The 25,431-nt window shown below is 37.6% G+C and overlaps 1 protein-coding gene across 1 annotated transcript; it reads right to left on the reverse strand.

The window, feature by feature from the left end:
• Window positions 1-2,841: 2,841 nt before the first annotated feature.
• LOC121377898 (kelch-like protein 2) lies at window positions 2,842-10,649 on the reverse strand. Its single transcript, XM_041505996.1, has 2 exons — window positions 10,556-10,649; window positions 2,842-4,334 (listed from the first exon to the last, which is right to left on the reverse strand). The coding sequence occupies exon 2, from the start codon at window positions 4,315-4,317 to the stop codon at window positions 2,842-2,844; it is 1,476 nt and encodes a 491-aa protein (XP_041361930.1). The 5' UTR covers window positions 4,318-4,334; window positions 10,556-10,649.
• Window positions 10,650-25,431: the final 14,782 nt, after the last annotated feature.

Raw genomic sequence — 25,431 nt, forward strand, 5'->3', positions numbered from 1 at the left:
GAACTAAGTCTTTTATTTCCTCTCAGACCACGAGGCGACCTCTCACACTGAGATTATTACAGCGTTTACAATGCTTTGTTTGTAGAACTAAGTCTTTTATTTCCTCTCAGACCACGAGGCGACCTCTCACACTGAGATTATTACAGCGTTTACAATGCTTTGTTTGTAGAACTAAGTCTTTTATTTCCTCTCAGACCACGAGGCGACCTCTCACACTGAGATTATTACAGCGTTTACAATGCTTTGTTTGTAGAACTAAGTCTTTTATTTCCTCTCAGACCACGAGGCGACCTCTCACACTGAGATTATTACAGCGTTTACAATGCTTTGTTTGTAGAACTAAGTCTTTTATTTCCTCTCAGACCACGAGGCGACCTCTCACACTGAGATTATTACAGCGTTTACAATGCTTTGTTTGTAGAACTAAGTCTTTTATTTCCTCTCAGACCACGAGGCGACCTCTCACACTGAGATTATTACAGCGTTTACAATGCTTTGTTTGTAGAACTAAGTCTTTTATTTCCTCTCAGACCACGAGGAGACCTCTCACACTGAGATTATTACAGCGTTTACAATGCTTTGTTTGTAGAACTAAGTCTTTTATTTCCTCTCAGACCACGAGGCGACCTCTCACACTGAGATTATTACAGCGTTTACAATGCTTTGTTTGTAGAACTAAGTCTTTTATTTCCTGCCAGACCACGAGACGACCTCTCACACTGAGATTATTACAGCGTTTACAATGCTTTGTTTGTAGAACTAAGTCTTTTATTTCCTCTCAGACCACGAGGCGACCTCTCACACTGAGATTATTACAGCGTTTACAATGCTTTGTTTGTAGAACTAAGTCTTTTATTTCCTCTCAGACCACGAGGCGACCTCTCACACTGAGATTATTACAGCGTTTACAATGCTTTGTTTGTAGAACTAAGTCTTTTATTTCCTCTCAGACCACGAGGCGACCTCTCACACTGAGAGATTATTACAGCGTTTACAATGCTTTGTTTGTAGAACTAAGTCTTTTATTTCCTCTCAGACCACGAGGCGACCTCTCACACTGAGATTATTACAGCGTTTACAATGCTTTGTTTGTAGAACTAAGTCTTTTATTTCCTCTCAGACCACGAGGCGACCTCTCACACTGAGATTATTACAGCGTTCACAATGCTTTGTTTGTAGAACTAAGTCTTTTATTTCCTCTCAGACCACGAGACGACCTCTCACACTGAGATTATTACAGCGTTTACAATGCTTTGTTTGTAGAACTAAGTCTTTTATTTCCTCTCATACCACGAGGCGACCTCTCACACTGAGATTATTACAGTGTTTACAATGCTTTGTTTGTAGAACTAAGTCTTTTATTTCCTCTCAGACCACGAGGCGACCTCTCACACTGAGATTATTACAGCGTTTACAATGCTTTGTTTGTAGAACTAAGTCTTTTATTTCTCTCATCAACCACGAGGCGACCTCTCACACTGAGATTATTACAGCGTTTACAATGCTTTGTTTGTAGAACTAAGTCTTTTATTTCCTCTCATACCACGAGGCGACCTCTCACACTGAGATTATTACAGCGTTTACAATGCTTTGTTTGTAGAACTAAGTCTTTTATTTCCTCTCATACCACGAGGCGACCTCTCACACTGAGATTATTACAGCGTTTACAATGCTTTGTTTGTAGAACTAAGTCTTTTATTTCCTCTCACAGACCACGAGACGACCTCTCACACTGAGATTATTACAGCGTTTACAATGCTTTGTTTGTAGAACTAAGTCTTTTATTTCCTCTCAGACCACGAGGCGACCTCTCACACTGAGATTATTACAGCGTTCACAATGCTTTGTTTGTAGAACTAAGTCTTTTATTTCCTCTCAGACCACGAGGCGACCTCTCACACTGAGATTATTACAGCGTTTACAATGCTTTGTTTGTAGAACTAAGTCTTTTATTTCCTCTCAGACCACGAGGCGACCTCTCACACTGAGATTATTACAGCGTTTACAATGCTTTGTTTGTAGAACTAAGTCTTTTATTTCCTCTCAGACCACGAGGCGACCTCTCACACTGAGATTATTACAGCGTTCACAATGCTTTGTTTGTAGAACTAAGTCTTTTATTTCCTCTCAGACCACGAGGCGACCTCTCACACTGAGATTATTACAGCGTTCACAATGCTTTGTTTGTAGAACTAAGTCTTTTATTTCCTCTCAGACCACGAGACGACCTCTCACACTGAGATTATTACAGCGTTTACAATGCTTTGTTTGTAGAACTAAGTCTTTTATTTCTCTCAGACCACGAGGCGACCTCTCACACTGAGATTATTACAGACCTCTCACACTGAGATTATTACAGCGTTCACAATGCTTTGTTTGTAGAACTAAGTCTTTTATTTCCTCTCAGACCACGAGACGACCTCTCACACTGAGATTATTCTAGGAACACACCATACACAATGTCTTTTATTTTTCAGACCAGAGGACACACGTGTTCACACTTTGTTTGTAAACGTCCCCACTTCTAGGTGACTTCTCAAACGTACAGTGTATTCAGCGTTCACCTGCTTTGTTTGTAACACTAATCTTGTCTCAGAACACGAGACGACCTCTCCCACTGAGATTATTACATACAATGCTTTGTTTGTAGAACTAAGTCTTTTATTTTCTCATACCACGAGGCGACCTCTCACACTGAGATTATTACAGCATGCACATGCTTTGTTTGTAGACTTCGCCTCTCATCTACGAGGCGACTTAGATTATTACATTTACTATGCTTTGTGTAGAACTTCTTTTATTTCCTCTCAGAACACAAGGCGACCTCTCACACTGAGATTATTACAGAGTATACAATGCTTTGTTTGTAAAACACAACAAGCTTCCGTCTCGGTGTGTTACACCAAAGCGAAATGTAGATACTTTCCATTCCACTGTGGATGTAACCTGTATCTTGATTTCACCATCTGTGTTGGTGACCTGGAGGTGCAGCACGTGACCGTCGTCGTCTAACAGATACACATCTGGGAAGTGAACAAAGCCTCTTAGTGACCATGAGCTACATGGTAACTTTGTGTTCAGCTCACTGACAGTTTGAGTTGTGGTGTTAAAACACTGGATAACATCTGATTTCACCGAGTCTATCGATCCTCCCATAACTAAAATGTTCTTATCAACTGTAACAGGGAAAGCGAGACACTGTCTCAATGCCAAATCTCCAACAACCTGCCAGCAGGTCTCACTCTCGCTCAATACCTCTATTGTGGTACTATACCAACCACCTATCGAGTACATTTTAGAGTTAACAGTGGCCATACAGTGGGAGCTGCGGCCATGTGTGAGATCTGGACCTACGGTCCACACTTTCGTAATGGTGTCATAAATTAATGTACATTTCGTCTTGTTATCTCCACCAGTGACATAGATCTTGTCGTCGAAACCTGCTGCTGAATACGAAGATCCAGGATCTAATGGGGCTGGTGGGACATCCTCCCACTTGTTGTGTGACGTGAAACAAGACAGTAGTGACGTCTTGTTATGAAGGAGAACGAAGACATCATGTATTTTAGTACTGACCCTTGAACGTAGCACTTTTTGTATCATTACCTGGACAGATTTGTTTTTAGAAACAATGTCTGAAAATTTGACGTCATCGATCAGAAACTGTGAATCTACATTATCAAGACGCACGTTTTCAAAAATAACTTTGACGTCATCTTGATCCGGGTTATTATGTTCAATCCACTTCATGGCGCCTTTCAGAATGATGTCTTCTGTACATTCCCTCTCTTTGGAAATTATTTCCAGCAATTCGTCCTTTGACAGCTGAACAAAGTTTTCTGTTTGAACAAAATCAGCAAATTTCTCAGCCATATAGGAAAGTGCTTTATTGGACAAGTCGTGGAAATGGTACATTTTCAGAAGTCTCCACCAACCTAGACAGTTTTTGTCAGTTAGAGTCAGTCCTTCCTTCAGGAATATGTCACAGAGCTGTTTGATGTTGTCGAGCTGCATCATCTCAGCAGCATCTATTACCTGCATACAGTTATCTTCATTCACTAGATTGATTCCACACAAACACATTTTGATGACGTCTTGAAAAACCGACAACGACAGCTTGGGAAGGTTCAAGACGCCCGTCTGACTCTCTGCCATATTTGATCTGAGCATGGTCCGGAAAAACGAAGACATCGCCATAAGGACAATACGGCTTCCGGTCGTTCTCCCGTCTTTACATATAATTTGTATGTCAAAGAAAGTACCTTTTGTAATCTCTTCATGGATGTTTACCAGAAGTTGTGCTTGAGCTTTCTCCATTGTACAAGACAAACAAACTGAAATAAAAGAAAACATTGATAACAATATTCTAGAAATGTCCATGCATAACCACATGAGAAACACAAGGTTGTAAGTGACGTTGATGACGTCATGTTCACAGCATGCACTATATAAAAATAAATAAATAGAAATAGTAGTTTCATATATTATTTAAGAAAATTACGAATGGTCAAAAGTTCAATCATGATGTTCTCAGAATATGAGAAATGCCATGCACGATCTTATGTTGCTCAACTTTTTCAATTTTTCCACTTTGCTTGCTTGTTTGTTTGTTTGTTTGTTTGTTTTTATTTATTTATTTATCTTTTTTTCCCCTGGTAATACAACACTCTTTATAAACCTTTAACTTCAATTCCTTCCTATAACATCGTTTATTAGTGCAAAAATACAACAATGCCATCATACGTGTGTCTTTACACGTAATGGGGGGGGGGGGGGGGGGGGGGGGGGGACGTAGCCCAGTGGTACAACACTTGCTTGATGAGGGTCAGACTAGCATCGATCCCCATCGGTGGGCTATTTCGACTTGTAGTCACGACAGTTGTATATTTGATCCTGTTTGTGGTGAGATACATATAAAAGATCCCTTACCACTAGTAGAAATGATCAGTCTCATTGACTAAGCGCTTCACAAGTAAATGGCTCTAAGTAATTCGATATGGCTAGGAGGTCCTTTTTCTCTTATTTAGACTGGCATTATCAAGAAAGGAAACCTAGCTCTGCCACTCGCAATAATTGTGAATCTTCAATAAAATTGTCGAATTCTATATTAACTAGGTAAATCAATGTCATATAGTGAATGCTACTGTGTTTGAAATAACGATGAGTCTGTGTAACGTTTGAAGTGTCGGAATATTGAAGAGCGTTTGCACTAGAGAATACAGCTTTAACGTGTACTGATGCGTGCAGTGTGCACTAGCGAATGCAGCTTTAACATGTACTGATGCATGCAGTGTCCACTAGAGAATGCAGCTTTAACGTGTACTGATGCATGCAGTGTGCACTGGAGAATGCAGCTTTAACGTGTACTGATATATTTAGTGTGCAGTAGAGAATGCACCTTTAACGTGTACTGATATATTTAGTGTGCACTAGAGAATGCACCTTTAACGTGTACTGATATATTTAGTGTGCACTAGAGAATGCAGCTTTAACGTGTACTGATATATGTAGTGTACACTAGAGAATACAGTTTTAACGTGTACTGCTATATGTAGTGTGAACTAGTGAATATACCTTTAATGTGTACTGATATATGTATTGTGCACTAGATAATACAGCTTTCACGTGTACTGATATATGTAGTTTGCAGTATAGAATACAGCTCTAACGTGTACTGATACAACCACTACACGTGTCTCTTCCCTATCTGTTTATGTCCTTGAATCCCCCCCCCCCCCCCCCCCCCCCCCCCCCCACACAAGAAAAAACACGTTTTTACGTCTGTTCTTTTGACTGGGTGGAGAATAACTAATTTAGTGTGTTCTACTTGTCTTTGCTGCTCTCCCCTTGTCCCCCTAGTACTTTCTCTTTACGTATGACCTAACACATACTCATTGTTTGTCCACGATATAACAAATACGCATTGTTTATCCACGATTTAACAAAGACTCGTTGTTTATCACCGATTTAACAAATACTGGTTGTTTATCCACGATGTAACAAATACTCGTTGTTTATCACCGATTTAACAAACACTCGTTGTTTATCCACGATTTAACAAATACTCATTTTTATCAAAGATGTAACAAATACTCATTGTTTATCCACGATTTAACAAATACTCATTGTTTATCACCGATTTAACAAATACTCGTTGTTTATCACCGATTTAAGAAATACTCATTGCTTATCCACGATTTAAAAAATACTCATTGTTTATCCACGATTTATCAAATACTCATTGTTTATCCACGATTTACCAAATACTCAGTTTATCCACGATTTACCAAATACTCATTGTTTATCACCGATGTAACACATACTCAGTGTTTATCCACGATATAACAAATACTCATTGTTTATCCCGATATAACAAATACTCGTGATGTATATCAGGCTATGTGAACAACATACGACTAGAGACAGTTACAGATACCCCGATATAACAAATACTCATTGTTTATCCACGATATAACAAATACTCGTGGTTTATCACCGATTTAACAAATACTCCTTGTTTATCCCCGATTTAACAAATACTCATTGTTTATCCCCGATTTAATAAATACTCATTGTTTATCCCCGATTTAACAAATACTGATTGTTTATCCCCGATCTAACAAATACTCATTGTTTATCCACGATTTAACATATACTCATTGTTTATCCACGATATAACAAATACTCATTTTTTATCCACGATTTAACAAATACTCATTGTTTATCCAAGATTTAACAAATACTCATTGTTTATCAACGATTTAACAAATACTCATTGTTTATCAACAAAATTACACACACTCGTTGTTTATCCACGATTTAACAAATACTCGTTGTTTATCCACGATTTAACAAATACTCATTACTTATCGACGATTTAACAAATACTCATTGTTTATCACCGATTTAATAAATACTCATTGTTTATCCATGATATAAAAAATACTGGTTGTTTATCACCGATTTAACAAATACTCATTGTTTATCCCCGCTTTAACAAATACTCATTGTTTATCCCCGATTTAACAAATACTCGTTGTTTATCCACGATATAACAAATCACTCGTTGTTTATCACCGATTTAACAAATACTCGTTGTTTATCCACGATTTAACAAATACTCATTGTCTATCACCGATGTAACACATACTCGTTGTTTATCCACAATTTAACAAATACTCATTGTTTATGACCGATTTAACAAATACTCGTTGTTTATCACCGATTTAACAAATACTCATTGTTTATCCACGATATAACAAATACTCGTTGTTTATCACCGATTTAACAAATACTCATTATTTATCCCCGATTTAAAAAATACTCATTATTTCTCCCCGATTTAACAAATACTCATTTTTTATCCCCGATTTAACAAATACTCATTGTTTATCCACGATATAACAAATACTCATTTTTTATCCACGATTTAACAAATACTCATTGTTTATCCAAGATTTAACAAATACTCATTGTTTATCAACGATTTAACAAATTCTTTAACAAATACTCATTGTTTACAAATACTCATGTTTTAACAAATAAATACTCATTGTTTATCAACGATTTAACAAATACTCGTTGTTTATCCACGATTTAACAAATACTCGTTGTTTATCCACGATTTAACAAATACTCATTGTTTATCCACGATGTAACAAATACTCATTGTTTATCCACGATTTAACAAATAATCATTGTTTATCCACGATTTAACAAATACTCATTGTTTATCCACGACCTAACAAATACTCATTGATAATCCCCGATTTAACAAATACTCGTTGTTTATCCACGATTTAACAAATACTCATTGTTTATCTCCGATTTAACAAATACTCATTGTTTATCCCCGATTTAACAAACACTCGTTGTTTATCACCGATGTAACAAAAACTCGTTGTTTATCCACAATTTAACAAATACTCATTGTTTATGATCGATTTAACAAATACTCGTTGTTTATCACCGATTTAACAAATACTCATTGCTTATCCACGATTTAACAAATACTCATTGTTTATCACCGATGTCACAAATACTCATTGTTTATCCACGATATAACAAATACACGTTGTTTATCACCGATTTAACAAAAACTCGTTGTTTATCACCGATTTAACAAATACTCATTGTTTATCTCCGATTTAACAAATACTCATTGTTTATCCACGATATCAGACTATGTGAACAACGTACGACTAGAGACAGTTACAGATACCTCGAGTGTGTTGTAGCCCTATTCGTGTTATATATCAGACTATGTGAACAACATACGACTAGAGACAGTTACAGATACCGCGAGTGTCTTGTAGCCCTATTCGTGTTATATATCAGACTATGTGAACAACATACGACTAGAGACAGTTACAGATACCTCGAGTGTCTTGTAGCCCTATTCGTGTTGTATATCAGACTATGTGAACAACATACGACTAGAGACAGTTACAGATACCTCGAGTGTCTTGTAGCCCTATTCGTGTTGTATATCAGACTATGTGAACAACATACGACTAGAGACAGTTACAGATACCTCGAGTGTCTTGTAGCCCTATTCGTGTTGTATATCAGACTATGTGAACAACATACGACTAGAGACAGTTACAGATACCTCGAGTGTGTTGTAGCCCTATTCGTGTTGTATATCAGACTATGTGAACAACATACGACTAGAGACAGTTACAGATACCTCGAGTGTCTTGTAGCCCTATTCGTGTTGTATATCAGACTATGTGAACAACATACGACTAGAGACAGTTACAGATACCTCGAGTGTCTTGTAGACCTATTCGTGTTGTATATCAGACTATGTGAACAACATACGACTAGAGACAGTTACAGATACCTCGAGTGTCTTGTAGCCCTATTCGTGTTGTATATCAGACTATGTGAACAACATACGACTAGAGACAGTTACAGATACCTCGAGTGTCTTGTAGCCCTATTCGTGTTGTATATCAGACTATGTGAACAACATACGACTAGAGACAGTTACAGATACCTCGAGTGTGTTGTAGCCCTATTCGTGTTGTATATCAGACTATGTGAACAACATACGACTACTAGAGACAGTTACAGATACCTCGAGTGTGTTGTAGCCCTATTCGTGTTGTATATCAGACTATGTGAACAACATACGACTAGAGACAGTTACAGATACCTCGAGTGTCTTGTAGCCCTATTCGTGTTGTATATCAGACTATGTGAACAACATACGACTAGAGACAGTTACAGATACCTCGAGTGTCTTGTAGCCCTATTCGTGTTATATATCAGACTATGTGAACAACATACGACTAGAGACAGTTACAGATACCGCGAGTGTCTTGTAGTCCTATTCGTGTTGTATATCAGACTATGTGAACAACATGACGACTACGACTAGAGACAGTTACAGATACCGCGAGTGTCTTGTAGCCCTATTCGTGTTGTATATCAGACTATGTGAACAACATACGACTAGAGACAGTTACAGATACCTCGAGTGTCTTGTAGCCCTATTCGTGTTGTATATCAGACTATGTGAACAACATACGACTAGAGACAGTTACAGATACCTCGAGTGTCTTGTAGCCCTATTCGTGTTATAATCAGACTATGTGAACAACATACGACTAGAGACAGTTACAGATACCTCGAGTGTGTTGTAGCCCTATTCGTGTTGTATATCAGACTATGTGAACAACATACGACTAGAGACAGTTACAGATACCTCGAGTGTGTTGTAGCCCTATTCGTGTTGTATATCAGACTATGTGAACAACATACGACTAGAGACAGTTACAGATACCTCGAGTGTCTTGTAGCCCTATTCGTGTTGTATATCAGACTATGTGAACAACATACGACTAGAGACAGTTACAGATACCTCGAGTGTGTTGTAGCCCTATTCGTGTTGTATATCAGACTATGTGAACAACATACGACTAGAGACAGTTACAGATACCTCGAGTGTGTTGTAGCCCTATTCGTGTTGTATATCAGACTATGTGAACAACATACGACTAGAGACAGTTACAGATACCTCGAGTGTCTTGTAGCCCTATTCGTGTTGTATATCAGACTATGTGAACAACATACGACTAGAGACAGTTACAGATACCTCGAGTGTGTTGTAGCCCGAGTGTGTTGTAGCCCTATTCGTGTTGTATATCAGACTATGTGAACAACATACGACTAGAGACAGTTACAGATACCTCGAGTGTCTTGTAGCCCTATTCGTGTTGTATATCAGACTATGTGAACAACATACGACTAGAGACAGTTACAGATACCGCGAGTGTCTTGTAGACCTATTCGTGTTGTATATCAGACTATGTGAACAACATACGACTAGAGACAGTTACAGATACCGCGAGTGTGTTGTAGACCTATTCGTGTTGTATATCAGACTATGTGAACAACATACGACTAGAGACAACTCGACCTTTTGTGCTCTAATTATATTTGTCGGACGTCTAAGCAATAAACTCGTTAATGCGGTCTTGTTATTATCAAAATTACAATGCGTTTTGTGTCCTAACAGTGTACTGTTAATATGAACTAATTTACTTACTGCTCTACGTAGAGAAATAGAAATAACTCCTGACAAAATGGCCGTCAAGAGACTTGTGATCCAGTTGTTAGAAAGGTCGACACCGATAGCGTGACCTGGTTGCTACGCTTATTCCAAACAGTATTGCGACAGTAGGCGGGGCCTGTAAAACGTAGTGTCTATCACCTAGAGACTAAACATATACATATTGTCTTTTCTTTGAGTTACGAACATAGGCGTACGGGCTCGCATTTTTATTGCGGGTGGGGGTAGGGGTGGGGGTGGTTGAAATAGGTAGGGTGACATGTACCCGAATTAAAAAAACACGTCTGAGGGCAGTTTCACGGGAAAGGTGGCATAAAGAGTCTCACTGGGACCCAAAAATGAACTATGCAGTATTCTATAAAAAAACCAATTAAAAATTAAAAAGCAATTTGACTAGTGAAATGTTTTATAAAAAATTGGACCTACAGCTGTTACGGTTTATAAAATAATCAGTGATATGATTACACACACAGCATACAAATATGAGGACAGATAGGTGCAACACAATCATAAGCTTTTATGTGATACATTTCTAAAGATAAACTGAGGTGTTTTTTAAAATAGGAAACTGTTAAGAGTAACTATGTTTTTATTAATAAGGCCAAGGATTTTAAGTTTTCTGATCATTTTTGGTAATATTTTAGCAATATTTTTCTATTTAAAAATGATTTATGTGAAACAGAAACCATTAAATACTAATCTTCAAACAGAATGTCTATAACTGAATTAGAAAAGAAATTTCAATATGTTTTTTAGAATACTAGTTAAAAATAATGTTGATTGCATTAGTAGTAGCAGTAATATAAGCTTTCAAACAATGCAGTGTGAAAATGGCAATTTCGTTTAGGAGGGGACATTTTTTAAACATTTAGATTTCAGTTAAATAAACTGAGACTACTCTTAATCTTTTAAATATTTTTAATTCTAATTGTATTATGAAATAATATTTGATATGAATTTGCATGTTATGGTATAATTAGATAATTAACATTGAAAGATTACCTGTCATTCATATGTACACTGCTGCATACAAGACACACAATCTACTTAGCTTGTAATGTCCTTATTTGCCAGATTTATTTTGTAATATTTGGATTTTACCTCATGCAACTGTGGCAGAATAAAAGGCTCATATCCTTCAACCGTTAAAGGCCCAAGAAAGGTGAAACAACTTTCTAAGCACTCCACTCCGACAGTCTGGGAGGACCTTGTCCGTGGCCATTTAAATGTTTATGTTACTTTACACTTATGAAGGAATTTCATACAAATATGATCACCTTCAAGCACTTTACACTTGCATTGTCTGGGCTTCTAGATTATGGTAGTCCCACTCCCATGGTAGTGATATTCAATGTTGGGCTGGTAAATAACTACTATTGCCATGCCCGACGGCTAGTAAATTATTTCTGGTCAAATGTTGCAGTTAAGTCTGTTTTGTAAATATGAATATCCTGCCCCCATCCCATCTCCCAATGTTAGTGTTTTTGAGCTCCATCTCCCTCTTTAAGTGTTATATCCGAGTATTACTATTATTTAGTAAAATTATATTAACTTAAAATAAAGTAGGGCTAGTGAATATTTAATTGTGGCTAGTACATTTTTAAAAATCACTGATCCCATGGCTAGTGGATTTTATAAAAATTCTAGAAGCTCACATTGTGTATTGGTTATTCGTCCAATATAATAACCCTCGTCATAGTAAACAGTATTCTTTAAAAAACATCAGATTCTGTAATAATATGAACTGCCCTGCATTAAGCAGCCACCTGTATTAAACAACCACCTGTGTTAAAAGGCCAAATTGATACATGTCCTCCTTATGGTGAATGTTTAACACAGTTTGACTGTATCTATATGCATGGCAGAATAAAGAACCAAAATTGATCACTGCACAACTTTCCAAGTGTGACAGAATAATAAACAAAGCTGACATCTCTCAGTCAAACCCACTAACACCTGCAGATTGTCAACAAATGTCTCAGACTTCCATACAAGTCACTTGTACATAGCAACACCCAGACATGTCACTATCAAATCTGTTCAGCTTTAACATGTTGTAAAATGTCCTTTCCGGAACTTGAACATTGTGACATAAAATTACCACTGCATCAGTGAATTAATAGTTAATTTTAAATGAATGTAAATGATACATATAAGCATGTTGGGTTTTTGGTGGGTTTTTTTAAAAATTTGCTCAATAATGCATCATATCTCACAACCCTTTTACAAAAAATCTGATTTTTTTGCCCGAATGAAACGAAAATGTCCGAATCTGGAACACAACGTATATTTATATTCGCATTACTACCAAGACGCTATATAGGATTCCAAACAAATCAGTCTACATTTTTACATGGATGACAACTAATATTGTGAGTAGAATGATGGAAAAACATGGTGAAGATTTGAGGCCAGCTCATTTTGCCCGATCGTGTCCACCCCCCCCCCCCCCCCCACTTGAGTGCCCCCTCTCCCGACCCAGTCTCGAACGCTTATGCTGTTCCTTAACGGATACATAATAATAATACAGAGACCCTTTCCCCAACCCGTCTCTTATGCTTATGATTGTCAAAACTGCCATAAGGCAGTCAGTGATAATTAATTTCAAGTGTTTTGATGCTATTTTTAATTATTCATCAATAAAAAGGCAATTGTTCGTGCTTATCATTCCTGTTATTTTTATATGGTAGTAACTGGTCATATAGATAGTACTAGTTATTAGTACTAATTACTAGAACTAAGTTCAGTGTTCAAAGTTTTACTTCAGGGATTTTCATGAATCATAAGCAAAATATTGGAAATAAATTCCAGAGGACTAGGAATACTGGGATTGAAAGTCCTGTGGATTATGAGTACCAGGAATAAAGGTCCCACGCACTTACATTCCTCGGAATGCACGTCACACAGACTTAAATTCCTAGGAATGCAAGTCCCACAGACCAAGATTCCAAGGAATGGAAGTACGACCGGACAAGATTAAGAAAATCAACTAATCAGATTGTGACTTACCGTCAAAATATAAACTTATAAAACATATTATTAAAAATTATGTTGGTGTATATAGTAATTGTCTTTTGCTGTTCTCCAAATTTTAAGTTTTTTTGGAGTTACCACCTTTCATTTACATATGTATATGTTTTTAAAACAATTTTGGGCTACATATAGCAAGATATTCGTCCTACTTTAATATGGTAACACAATGTAAGACGATTACAAAAATTAACTCATGTGTCTGATCCAGAAGTCTATGACGTAAAACAAATAATTAAGTTGATACTCAAACTTAAAGATAATTTTTGACAGAGATTTGAACCCACAATACTGTTAAGAGACTCGTACACGTATCCATTACACTACGAGGGAAGGCTGCCAAAACCTCACCTTTTTTTCTCGTGTCTTTCTGGCAGCTCATGTAAATTACAGAGTATAACAAACGGACATCTAATTTGCCGGACTAGTATATCTGTCACTGGTGTAGAAGGAATTTAAGGCCAGTAGGAATACAAGGATAAAAATTAAACCAGGTATGAAAGTCCGGGTAGAACTATGGTTCCTAAGCTATGGAGGTCCGATAGGACTACTGTTCCTAGGAACCGAGGTCCTACGGACCTTGGTTCCCACGGACCTGCGTTCCTTTTACACCAGTACTGGGCTGCGAACCCTGTACCTAGCAGTCTTATGTCCGATGGCTTAACCACGACACTACCGAGGCCGGTACATTACTATCAAATAGGGTGTAAATTATAGTTTGTATTTATCCCCCCTCAAACCTCCCCCACATAAAATGTTGCTCGTCTTTCCGTCTTGGTGTAGCGCCTTTTGTTGTCCCTCCCATGGCTAAGTTCAATAATAGTGACGGGTGGCTGGTAGTCAAAGGACTATGAATAAGATAGCTCGTATCCACTATGGATAACATCATTGTGATCAGTGTTAGAACTGCCTTTAGCTAATGTTTCAGATTTCATGTTGAACGGGTCATCCACAATAAGCTATAAATGCTCGTACGAAGACTTGCTGGCTGCCAATATAAACAGTGGACTACATTAAACACGGGCGTAGGAAGGTGCCAAAAATGGGTGTGTGTGTGTGTGTGTGTGTGTGTGTGTGTGTGTGTGTGTGTGTGAGACCCTCCCCCCCCCACATAAATATATATAAAAAAACCCCATCGCTGCTGCTACAAAGTTGGGGTGGAAGCGGGGCACATGCTTCCTACGCCAGTGTTAAATGTCCTATGTGCAAATAATTATGGGGAAAAAACTTCGTACGTTGATGTGTATGCATAAATCGGTAACGAATGAATGAATGAATGAATGAATGTTTAACGACATCCCAGCACGAAAAATACATCGGCTATTGGGTGTCAAACTATGGTAAAATGAAACAACAGTGTGATGAGCATCATCAATATAAAAATTCAACAGTTAAATAAAAACACAGTGTAAAGGACCGTGTAAAAATGCAAATATCACAGATATATATATAATTAAAATTTTGAATAAAATTCAGTATCACGTAAAAATTGTAAAATAAGTTCTGGATGGAATCGAAAGGATTCCATCACAGTTCGTAGTCCAAATATATCTTTTCGAATCGCTTTCAGATGGGTACACTCCACCAACATGTGTCGCACAGTCAGAAGACACTGACAGTGCTCACACTGAGGTGGAGGATCTTTCTTTCAGATAAAAGAATGGGTTAAATATGTATGTCCGATGCGGGAACGACACAAGACTATTTCATCCTTCCTGCACTGTCTATAGGAGGACTGCCACTCTCCCAAGACTGGCTTGATAGCATGAAGCTTGTTCGCAACCTCACCGTCCCAATCACGTTGCCAAATCGAAAAGATAAATTTGTTAATACCATATTTAAAATCAGTATACGGTACACCAACCCTGGCATGAAACAAATCCAAAGCAGACTTGGCAGCTAAATCTGCCTTTTCATTACCCCTGATGCCAACATGGCTGGTACCCAACAAAATACAATGTGTTTATTAGCAACAGATAAAAAGACACACTTTCGTATCACCATCCCAATTAAGGGATGGTCCAGCTTCATATTACATAAAGCTTGGAGACACGAAAGTGAGTCAGTAAAAATAATAAATTTGGATGCACTAGAATCCTTTATTTCTTCTAAGGCTTTAATGACTGCCCAAACTTCAGCACTAAAGATCGATGCTGAGCCAGGCAGTCGCATGGAAAGTATTGTGTCTGATGGAAAAACTGTAGCACAAGCCACAGAATTCCCATCCCGTGATCCATCTGTATACACAGGAATGTAATCACGGTACTTGTCCTGAATTTCCATGAAAAACTGTTTGTACACAACAGCATCTGTACGATCTTTCTTTAGATGCGAAAGATGAAACACAATTTTAGGTGGAGTAATACACCAAGGTGGTAAAACAAAATATGAAGGAGTTTCCAAAGTGTCAGTTAAATCAATGTTGGAAAGCAACAAAAAACGCTTAATGCGAAGACCAAATGTACAAATAGCATTTAGCCTTGCATCAAACAACTTCATATATTTGTTGTCAAACACCGCATCATGTGTTGGATGTGTTGGTAACGACTTAATCTTGGCAGCATACTGCAGAGAAAGCTTGGCACGTCTAGCACCCAAACAAGGTTCGTGTGCATCAACGTACAAGCTCTCTACAGGAGATGTTCTAAATGCACCAAGACAAAGCCTAAGTCCCTGATTGTGTATAGGATCTAGCATCTGCAAGTAAGACTTGCGTGCCGACCCATACACAATGCATCCATAATCTTGTTTTGATCTGACTAAAGATCTATACAGACGGAGCATAACCTTTCGGTCTGCTCCCCATTCTGTATTACCAATAACTTTTAAAATATTAAGAGCTTTTAAGCCCTTCTTTTTTACATATTTAAGATGGGGCACAAAAGATAGTTTCCTGTCAAATATCACCCCCAGAAATTTAGTCTCCTCCACAACTGGAATTGGATTTTTGTCCAAAAACAACTGTGGATCTAAGTGGAGACCTCTTTTGTGGCAGATATGCATACAAACCGTTTTTGCCTTTGAGAATCTAAAGCCATTGTCAGTTGCCCATTGATGAAGTTTATTCAAACAAAGCTGCAACTTACGTTCAATGATACTCATATTGGACGATCTGTAACAAATCTGAAAATCATCGACATATAACGAGCAATCCACACCAGGTGTTAAACACTGGGAGATGCTGTTAATTTTCACAGAAAATAAAGTTACAGACAGGGTACTACCTTGAAGCACACCCATCTCCTGTGGGTGAATGTCGGACAATGTCGATCCCACCCGAACTTTAAAAGATCTATCTTTTAAAAATTGTGAAATAAAAACTGGAAGTCGACCTCTCAGGCCCATGCCATGGAGGTCGTTTAAAATCCCATACTTCCACGTGGTATCGTAAGCTTTCTCCAAATCAAAAAACACTGAAACCAAGTGCTGATTATGGATGAAAGCTTCCCTACAAAACGTTTCAAATCTAACAAGATGATCAACCGTGCTACGTCTAGATCTGAACCCACATTGCACGTTAGTAAGCAATTTGTGGGATTCAAGATACCAGACAAGTCTACGACTGATCATTCGTTCCATGGTTTTACAAATGCAACTTGTCAAAGCGATAGGGCGATAACTAGTAGGATTGGTTGGATCCTTACCAGGCTTGGGAATAGGAATAATAATAGCTTTCCTCCAATCAGAAGGAAAGTCTCCAGAAATCCAGATGTTATTAAAAGTATTCAACAGAACCATCAAAGATGATTCAGGTAAATGTTTCAATAACTGATAATGAATTTCATCCGGTCCTACTGAAGTATCATGGGCTCGACGAAGAGCATCCTGCAATTCCTCCATAGAGAAACGCCTGTTGTATACTTCAGCATTTTCGGATGAAAAATTAATGGACTGCTTTTCAGCTTTAGTTCGGACAGATGTAAAAGCATCTGTACTGAAAGCAGAAGATGAATTATGAGAAAAGTTATCTGCCAATGCATTGGCAATGTCACGATGAGACGTGACATCCGTGTCATTGACAGACAAATGATGAACTGTATTACTGGATTCTTTACCTTTGATTTTACGGATCCTATTCCAGACAGATTTTACTGATGTTTGTGAATTCAACTTGGAGACAAAAGTTCTCCAAGATGATTTCTTACTCTGTCTAATCTCTCTGCGAGCCTTAGCCCTAGCAATACGAAATGCATCCAGGTTCTCTGCTGTAGGTTCACGTTTGAACCGCTCAAGCAACCTGTTTCGCTTTTTGAATGCATCTTTGCACGTATCATTAAACCATGGTTTATTGAAACGCTTAGGCACTGCCGAAATCTTAGGAATAGTTTCATCTGCAATGTCCTTCAAGATGGAAGTGAACAAAGACATGGAATCATCAGCATCAGTAATGGCAAATTGTTGCAGACGAGTGCTGCACAGATGCTGAAACTGACCCCAATTTGCCTTCGCCAACTTCCATCTTTGAACCCTTTCAAGTGATGGTGGTCCATCATTCTCCAAAATAATGGGAAAGTGGTCACTACCACAAAGGTCTGAACCAACTTTCCAGGAGAAATCAAGAAAAAGTGATGGACTACAAAGAGTTAAATCTATGGAAGTGAAAGATCCACTTGCAGAATGAAAATATGTACGACTTTTATCATTGAATAAAAGTAAGTAGTTTTTGAGAATTAAGTCTTCTAATTGTTTTCCTCTAATATTGACATCCTCGCATCCCCACAAAGTGTGGTGACCATTAAAATCTCCCATAATAATAAAGGGAGTAGGGAGCTGATCAAGAAGACCTTGAAGATCCCTAGGATTAAAATTAAAATGATTACGAGGTGGCAAGTAAACTGAGCACAGAGTAACAGTTTTATGAGCCGTGACTTTGACAGCCACAGCTTGTAAATTGGTATGTAATGTTACTGAACTCTGAGGAATGTTTTCATTAACAATAATGGAAACACCCCCAGATGCTCTATTTTCAGTTTCTTGAAACTTATGATAGAGGTTAAATCCTCTCATGGTAATATGATCAGTGTCCTTCAAGAAAGTTTCTTGAAGACACACTGTAAGAGGATTATGTTTTTGAATTAAAAGACTTAATTCATCAAAATTGGGCCTAAACCTACGGCAGTTCCACTGAATGACTCAATTAGTCATTTGGGGGAAGTACAGGAGTTATCTTTGGTTTATGAGATCTCTGTGGGTGTGAACGGTCATCTGGCACTATATCCATTTGATCATCCACATCAGCCAAAGCTTCAAATGGATTGTTGGTCGAAACCAACTTTTTTCCGCTTTCTTCAGTCGTCCTGAAGAAGAATCCTTATTCTGCTTTTTAGTGTCGTTTCTTGACGGAGGCTTACTGGGACCTGGCTCCCCAGACGATGAGCCTCTTGGTGGATTCCTAGAATCCAAAGACACTTGAGTAGATGTTGAAACTTGTTTAATAGCAGCTTTTGTATTTTGTTTAGTAACTTTTTCAATAACAGAAATCTTCTTAAATATATCCTCACCATTAGGCCATGTAAGGTCAGTCTGAACGGCTATACTGGTTGTAGATACCTTCACAGCAGTGGCATACGATTTACCAGCTGCTGGGGGCGTTGATGCTTCCACAACCTTTCTAGCCTCTGTGAAAGAGAGGTGTTTTTCCACTTTCACATATTATACCTCTTTTTCCACTTTCCACCTTGGGCACTCTCGCGAGTACGCAAAGTGTTTCCCTTTACAGTTGGTACATGCCATGTCATTTTGACATGCCTTGCTGTCATGGTCAAATTGGCCACAACGAGCACATGTCAATCTGTTACGGCATGTATTTTGTCCATGTCCAAATCTTTGGCATTTGAAACATCGTAAAGGGTTGGGAATATACGGCACAACAGGTATATTTAAATAACCTGCTTTGACAGAATTTGGAAGCGTCGGCAAATTAAATGTGAGGATTAAGGTGTTCGTCGAAACCAGTTCATTGTTCTGATGGACTTTAATCCGCTTGACTGATGTGACACCTTGTGAGGAGAGATTTTCGCAAATCTCATCCTCACTGACTCCGTCCAAATCCCTAGACCAAACTACTCCTTTACAAGAATTAAGGCTAGTGTGAGGACTAACTTTGATGGAAATGTTGCATAAATGTTTGGATTTAAGAAGATTTCTGGAATGACTCTCTGTTGAGCATTCGACCAACAATGAGCCACTCCTTAATTTCTTAACACTTTTGGGCTCGCCGGCCAAGCCTTCGAGCCCTTCGAGCCAGGTTTTAGAAGAAATCACTCTGGATTTCTTTGCAGTCAATGTCGTAGACTCTTCATCTGATGATGAAGAGTCCGAAACTTCGGTGTGGACCCTTTTCAGGGTCGCATCAATTGATATTAAATTGCTTGTTGCCATAATTTATCTCATACAATTCGTCAACCATGCCCCCCACCCACCACGGAGTCCAACAAGGGGACATGAAGCTGCGGTAACCACCAGACAATCATGCCAGGGATACATGGTTGATATACTCAGGTAATAAGAAACAAATCACCTGATTGACCCTAGCCACCGCCTCAAGAGCAACAAATACAAATGGTAATTCACACAATGTTTGTTCTTGGGTAATGTAACACAACAAAAGATTGTTTGCTCTTGAGCTTGGCATGACCAGCCGATTGATCAGGTCGGGCCTTCCTGACCACCCGTCTATTTGAACTCCGGGCCAAAGTGATGTATTGTCAGAAGTCATACCCGCAGGTATGCCCCAACTCAATCACCAGGATCCCATCATCCATCTTCACGGGATGCACCTCACGGCAAACAAGGCGCCTCATACAAGGAGTTGTGCATTTATTGGCCATTCTATAAAAGAACGTTCACCCCTGCACCACGGTGAGGTTAATGCACACGCAGGGGAAATCGGTAACGTTACTAGTTAATGCATGTAACACACTCTCAGTTTACTCCATAGACTACAAAAATATAGCGTATAACTGAAGGTATAAATTTTATGTTTCAAAGCAAACTTTTTTGTTTTGTTTTTTTGACAGCAACCGTCTTTATTGCAACTTTGACACAGCACGTTTATTATTTATAGTCGACTCTAGGCTACCTGTTGCATACGACTGATATACCAAAGGCCTTGGTATGTGCTCCCAATCTGGGGCACGACTGATATACCAAAGGCCTTGGTATGTGCTCCCAATCTGGGGCACGACTGCTATACCAAAGGCCTTGGTATGTGCTCCCAATCTGGGGCAGGGCTTATAAAACATGCATTGAAGGTAATGGAGACGTAGCGTGATTCCTCTTAGACTTCATGCCACAATTATCACGTGTTTGACGTCATCAGCCGATGGATATGACACAAATGTATTCTAGTGGTGTACAGACTGTCACGTCTTTCAAGAATATAAAATCTTTATTACGGAAAAAGACAAATCAACGTCAGGTACCAAAACGTACACACATAAGCACACAAACACAGGGAAACAGCAACACAGTTTAAATAGATGAGATGCATTTAATTGACTTTACACCATAGGCGAACCGGCTCCCATTTGTAGCAGGTTGATGCCCGAATTTGGATAACAATATCGATTCATATTAGCATTACTGTCAAATGGGTATATAAGGTTGCAAACGAATCACTACGCATTTGTACATGGATTACAAAAATGAATGAATGGATGAATGAAAGTTTAACGACACTCCAGCACGAAAAAATACATCGGCTATTGGATGTCAAACTATGGTAAATCAAACGAATAAACTGATGATCAAAATCAATATAAAAATTCAAGAGTGAAATAAAATCACAGTGTAAAGAACTGTGTAAACAAAAATACAACTAATATTTTTTGGAAGAATGATGGAAATACCTTGCATCAGAATATCAACAATAATAGAACGTGAGCTCTCCGATTCTGATTAATGAACACGTTTACAGTGTGTTCAGTTTTGTTGTTTCAAAACTACGCTTGTCTCAAATCAAAAGGCGAGCTGATATACAGAAATTAATGAAGAGTCCACAGAATGTTTTCATTAACCTTAGTTTTGTTTTAACACCAATCTAATCAGAACACGATAATAAAAGGCGAGCTCCCCCACTGACATTAATACAGAGTTTTGTTTTAACACCAATCTAATCAGAACACGATAATAAAAGGCGAGCTCCCCCACTGACATTAATACAGAGTTCTTACAGTGTTTTCATTAGCCTTAGTTTTGTTTTAACACCAATCTAATCAGAACACGATAATAAAAGGCGAGCTCCCCCACTGACATTAATACAGAGTTCTTACAGTGTTTTCATTAGCCTTAGTTTTGTTTTAACACCAATCTAATCAGAACACGATAATAAAAGGCGAGCTCCCCCACTGACATTAATACAGAGTTCTTACAGTGTTTTCGTTAGCCTTAGTTTTGTTTTAACACCAATCTAATCAGAACACGATAATAAAAGGCGAGCTCCCCCACTGACATTAATACAGAGTTCTTACAGTGTTTTCGTTAGCCTTAGTTTTGTTTTAACACCAATCTAATCAGAACACGATAATAAAAGGCGAGCTCCCCCACTGACATTAATACAGAGTTCTTACAGTGTTTTCGTTAGCCTTAGTTTTGTTTTAACACCAATCTAATCAGAACACGATAATAAAAGGCGAGCTCCCCCACTGACATTAATACAGAGTTCTTACAGTGTTTTCGTTAGCCTTAGTTTTGTTTTAACACCAATCTAATCAGAACACGATAATAAAAGGCGAGCTCCCCCACTGACATTAATACAGAGTTATTACAGTGTTTTCGTTAGCCTTAGTTTTAACACTAATCTAATCAGAACACGATAATAAAAGGCGAGCTCCCCCACTGACATTAATACAGAGTTCTTACAGTGTTTTCATTAACCTTAGTTTTGTTTTAACGCCAATCTAATCAGAACACGATAATAAAAGGCGAGCTCCCCCACTGACATTAATACAGTGTTCTTACAGTGTTTTCGTTAGCCTTAGTTTTAACACTAATCTAATCAGAACACGATAATAAAAGGCGAGCTCCCCCACTGACATTAATACAGAGTTCTTACAGTGTTTTCATTAACCTTAGTTTTGTTTTAACACCAATCTAATCAGAACACGATAATAAAAGGCGAGCTCCCCCACTGACATTAATACAGAGTTCTTACAGTGTTTTCGTTAGCCTTAGTTTTAACACTAATCTAATCAAACCACGATAATAAAAGGCGAGCTCCCCCACTGATATTAATACAGAGTTCTTACAGTGTTTTCATTAGCCTTAATGTTGTTTTGAACACTAATCTAATCAGAACAGATAGATAGATAACAATTTAACGTGTCCATATACCACTAGGGTTTCGAACACGCCCATCCAGAGTCCGACCTCCGATAAGATCGGTGGCCTGACTCGGGATGAGGGGAGGGTTGAGTTGAAAATGGGCAGAATTTTGAAGATAGCTATTAGTAAAAAAGTTGATAGAATTAAAAAGAAAAACATTAAATAAAAGGTTACAAGCCAAAAATAAAAAGAATTGACTGGTCGGCCGAATATTTGTATAATTTGGAGCATTTTAGATGGACAGTCCAAAAATAAATAAGAGAAAGAAGTGAGGATCGGACTATTTAATAATATTAAAAAAAGAGAATAATTTCGACATATAATTTTGAACGGAGGTCTAAAAGTTTAAAGTCCAATCTAAATGGTCCGGGGGGGGGGGGGGGGGGGGGGGGGGGGGGGGGGGGGGGGGGGGGGGGGGGGGTGAGTTTAAGGTGGGCGGAATTTGGAATACGAATGTAGTACACGTGTATTTTAAGCATATAGGTTTTATGTAATTAATGTTTAATTTCAGGTTCTTAGAGGAGTATGTACCTTTAAGTATGGTATTTAGTATGTATTTCATTAATGTTTATTTTCAGGCTGTAACAACTACAGGTTGAACAACATATCACTATAATTAACATTTTATCACCTTTTTCTAGTATTGCCCTGTACCTGTGATATGTTCGTGTATGCTGGTCAACCACGCGTGACCACATCAGTGCAGTCAGTGTGAGCTCTTTTGGTAGCCATAGCTACAATACAAACACCCAAGCTATCTTTAAACTTTGACCCTTGTCTCTTTCTCTCCCATTGGATAATTAACACTCACATGTATCTGCATGCTTTCTTTGGACTGACAAGACAGGACAGAATTATTTAGTATTTGAAGAAACAAGTTCAGATAAGAGAGAAATAGTAGAAGTTTAATTTAAAGGTTAGTATTAATTTGTTATAGAAGATAAACTTAAATAATAATAGTAAATGCCTAATTTTCTATTCCTGGTAATGATTAATGAATAATTCAACATATAATATTTAATAATAAATCTGCCTTTTAATTATTATGGATTACAGGGCGTGACATAATGAATGTCAGCCATCTTTGTTTTCTGCTGTCAAAACTATATATTTTATGATTTAAGTGAAGTTTCTGTTTTAGTTGTTAGCTTATCTGAGTTAATAATTTAGCTACGTTTAATCAATTGTTTTTATGACGAACTACACCAAAGCATTGGTTTTGGAATGAATTAGTTTAAATGTTTTAGTTCTGAATGTATAATAGATATATGGAAACCATATACTAAACAATTGATATTATGAATTTATTTTTATGCAGGTTTCCCCAGTTGTTATGGAATATATCAACACAATGCCTACGTGTAATTCATATGGTATGTTAAGCTACAGGTTAAGTCTAATATTTATATATTTGTAATTTTAAATATACTCTTGTAATTTATATCCTTTCTTTCATAAACTCATTAATGATAAAGCTTTATTACGTCAAATAATAATTATAATTACAATCATTTAAATAACCTTATTTACTATAAATTATCTCCCCTTTGCTATAATCAATGATTATAATTGGTGGTCACGAAATGATTATTATATATATATATATACATGTATGTTAACATGATTAATAATCGTGATGACAGTATTTAGGATAAAGAGGATGATGATTCATAATCATCAGAATGATAATTAATGATTAATGACGGTTTTCTATGATTTGCAATGTGTTTCATTAATATATGCCTGGATGTTTGTTTTACCTCGATAGGGATATATTTGTATTGTTTTTACCATATTGTTAACGTTTGTGTTTTTAATTCTTGCAGGGTGTGTCTTGTGTATTATGTTTACATGAATAAAAGATGATGCCCTAACCCGTAGCTGGTGTTGTGAACTTTGTTGAACCAAGCTTCACGCACAAAATACTGACTGCTACATTTGGAGCCGACGTAGGGACAACGTTCATCTAAAACTGTGGGATCTTGGACAACTGAAAACCAACGTTTGTTTCTGTGCAGAACTTTCAAGAATGTGTTTCTACAGAACTATTGTGGTACCAGACTGATTAATGTGACTCTTGCGCCTGTGTTATCAGTACTGTTGTTTTTTTCATCATTCGGAAAGGATATGTAAGTGCATTTTATTTATTTATCCTTTCACTCTTGTGTATTTTTCCCATTTTTTCCTAGAGCTCTAGAACTACAGTAATGTAATTTATTTCATTGTATTTTTCTACTCATTTTTGAGTTTTACATTGTAAATTATTTTCATTTTTTTTTAATTCCAATGTTTTTTTTGTTTTTTTTGTGTTTTTGTTTTTTGAACCTTGTGTACCAGTACTACAGCTAATTTAAATTGTGTTGAGTTTTTTTTAGTAGTTAGGTCAAAGACCTAAAGCCAAAATGAGCTCATTCATGCAACTCATGTCAAGTCCAAAGAACAAAATTAGACTGCTCGACCGAAAGGGTTTTAAGGTGATTTGAGCAATTTAGACGGGC

This window comes from Gigantopelta aegis, chromosome 7 (genome assembly GCF_016097555.1).
Source record: "Gigantopelta aegis isolate Gae_Host chromosome 7, Gae_host_genome, whole genome shotgun sequence".
Lineage (NCBI taxonomy): Eukaryota > Metazoa > Mollusca > Gastropoda > Neomphalida > Peltospiridae > Gigantopelta > Gigantopelta aegis.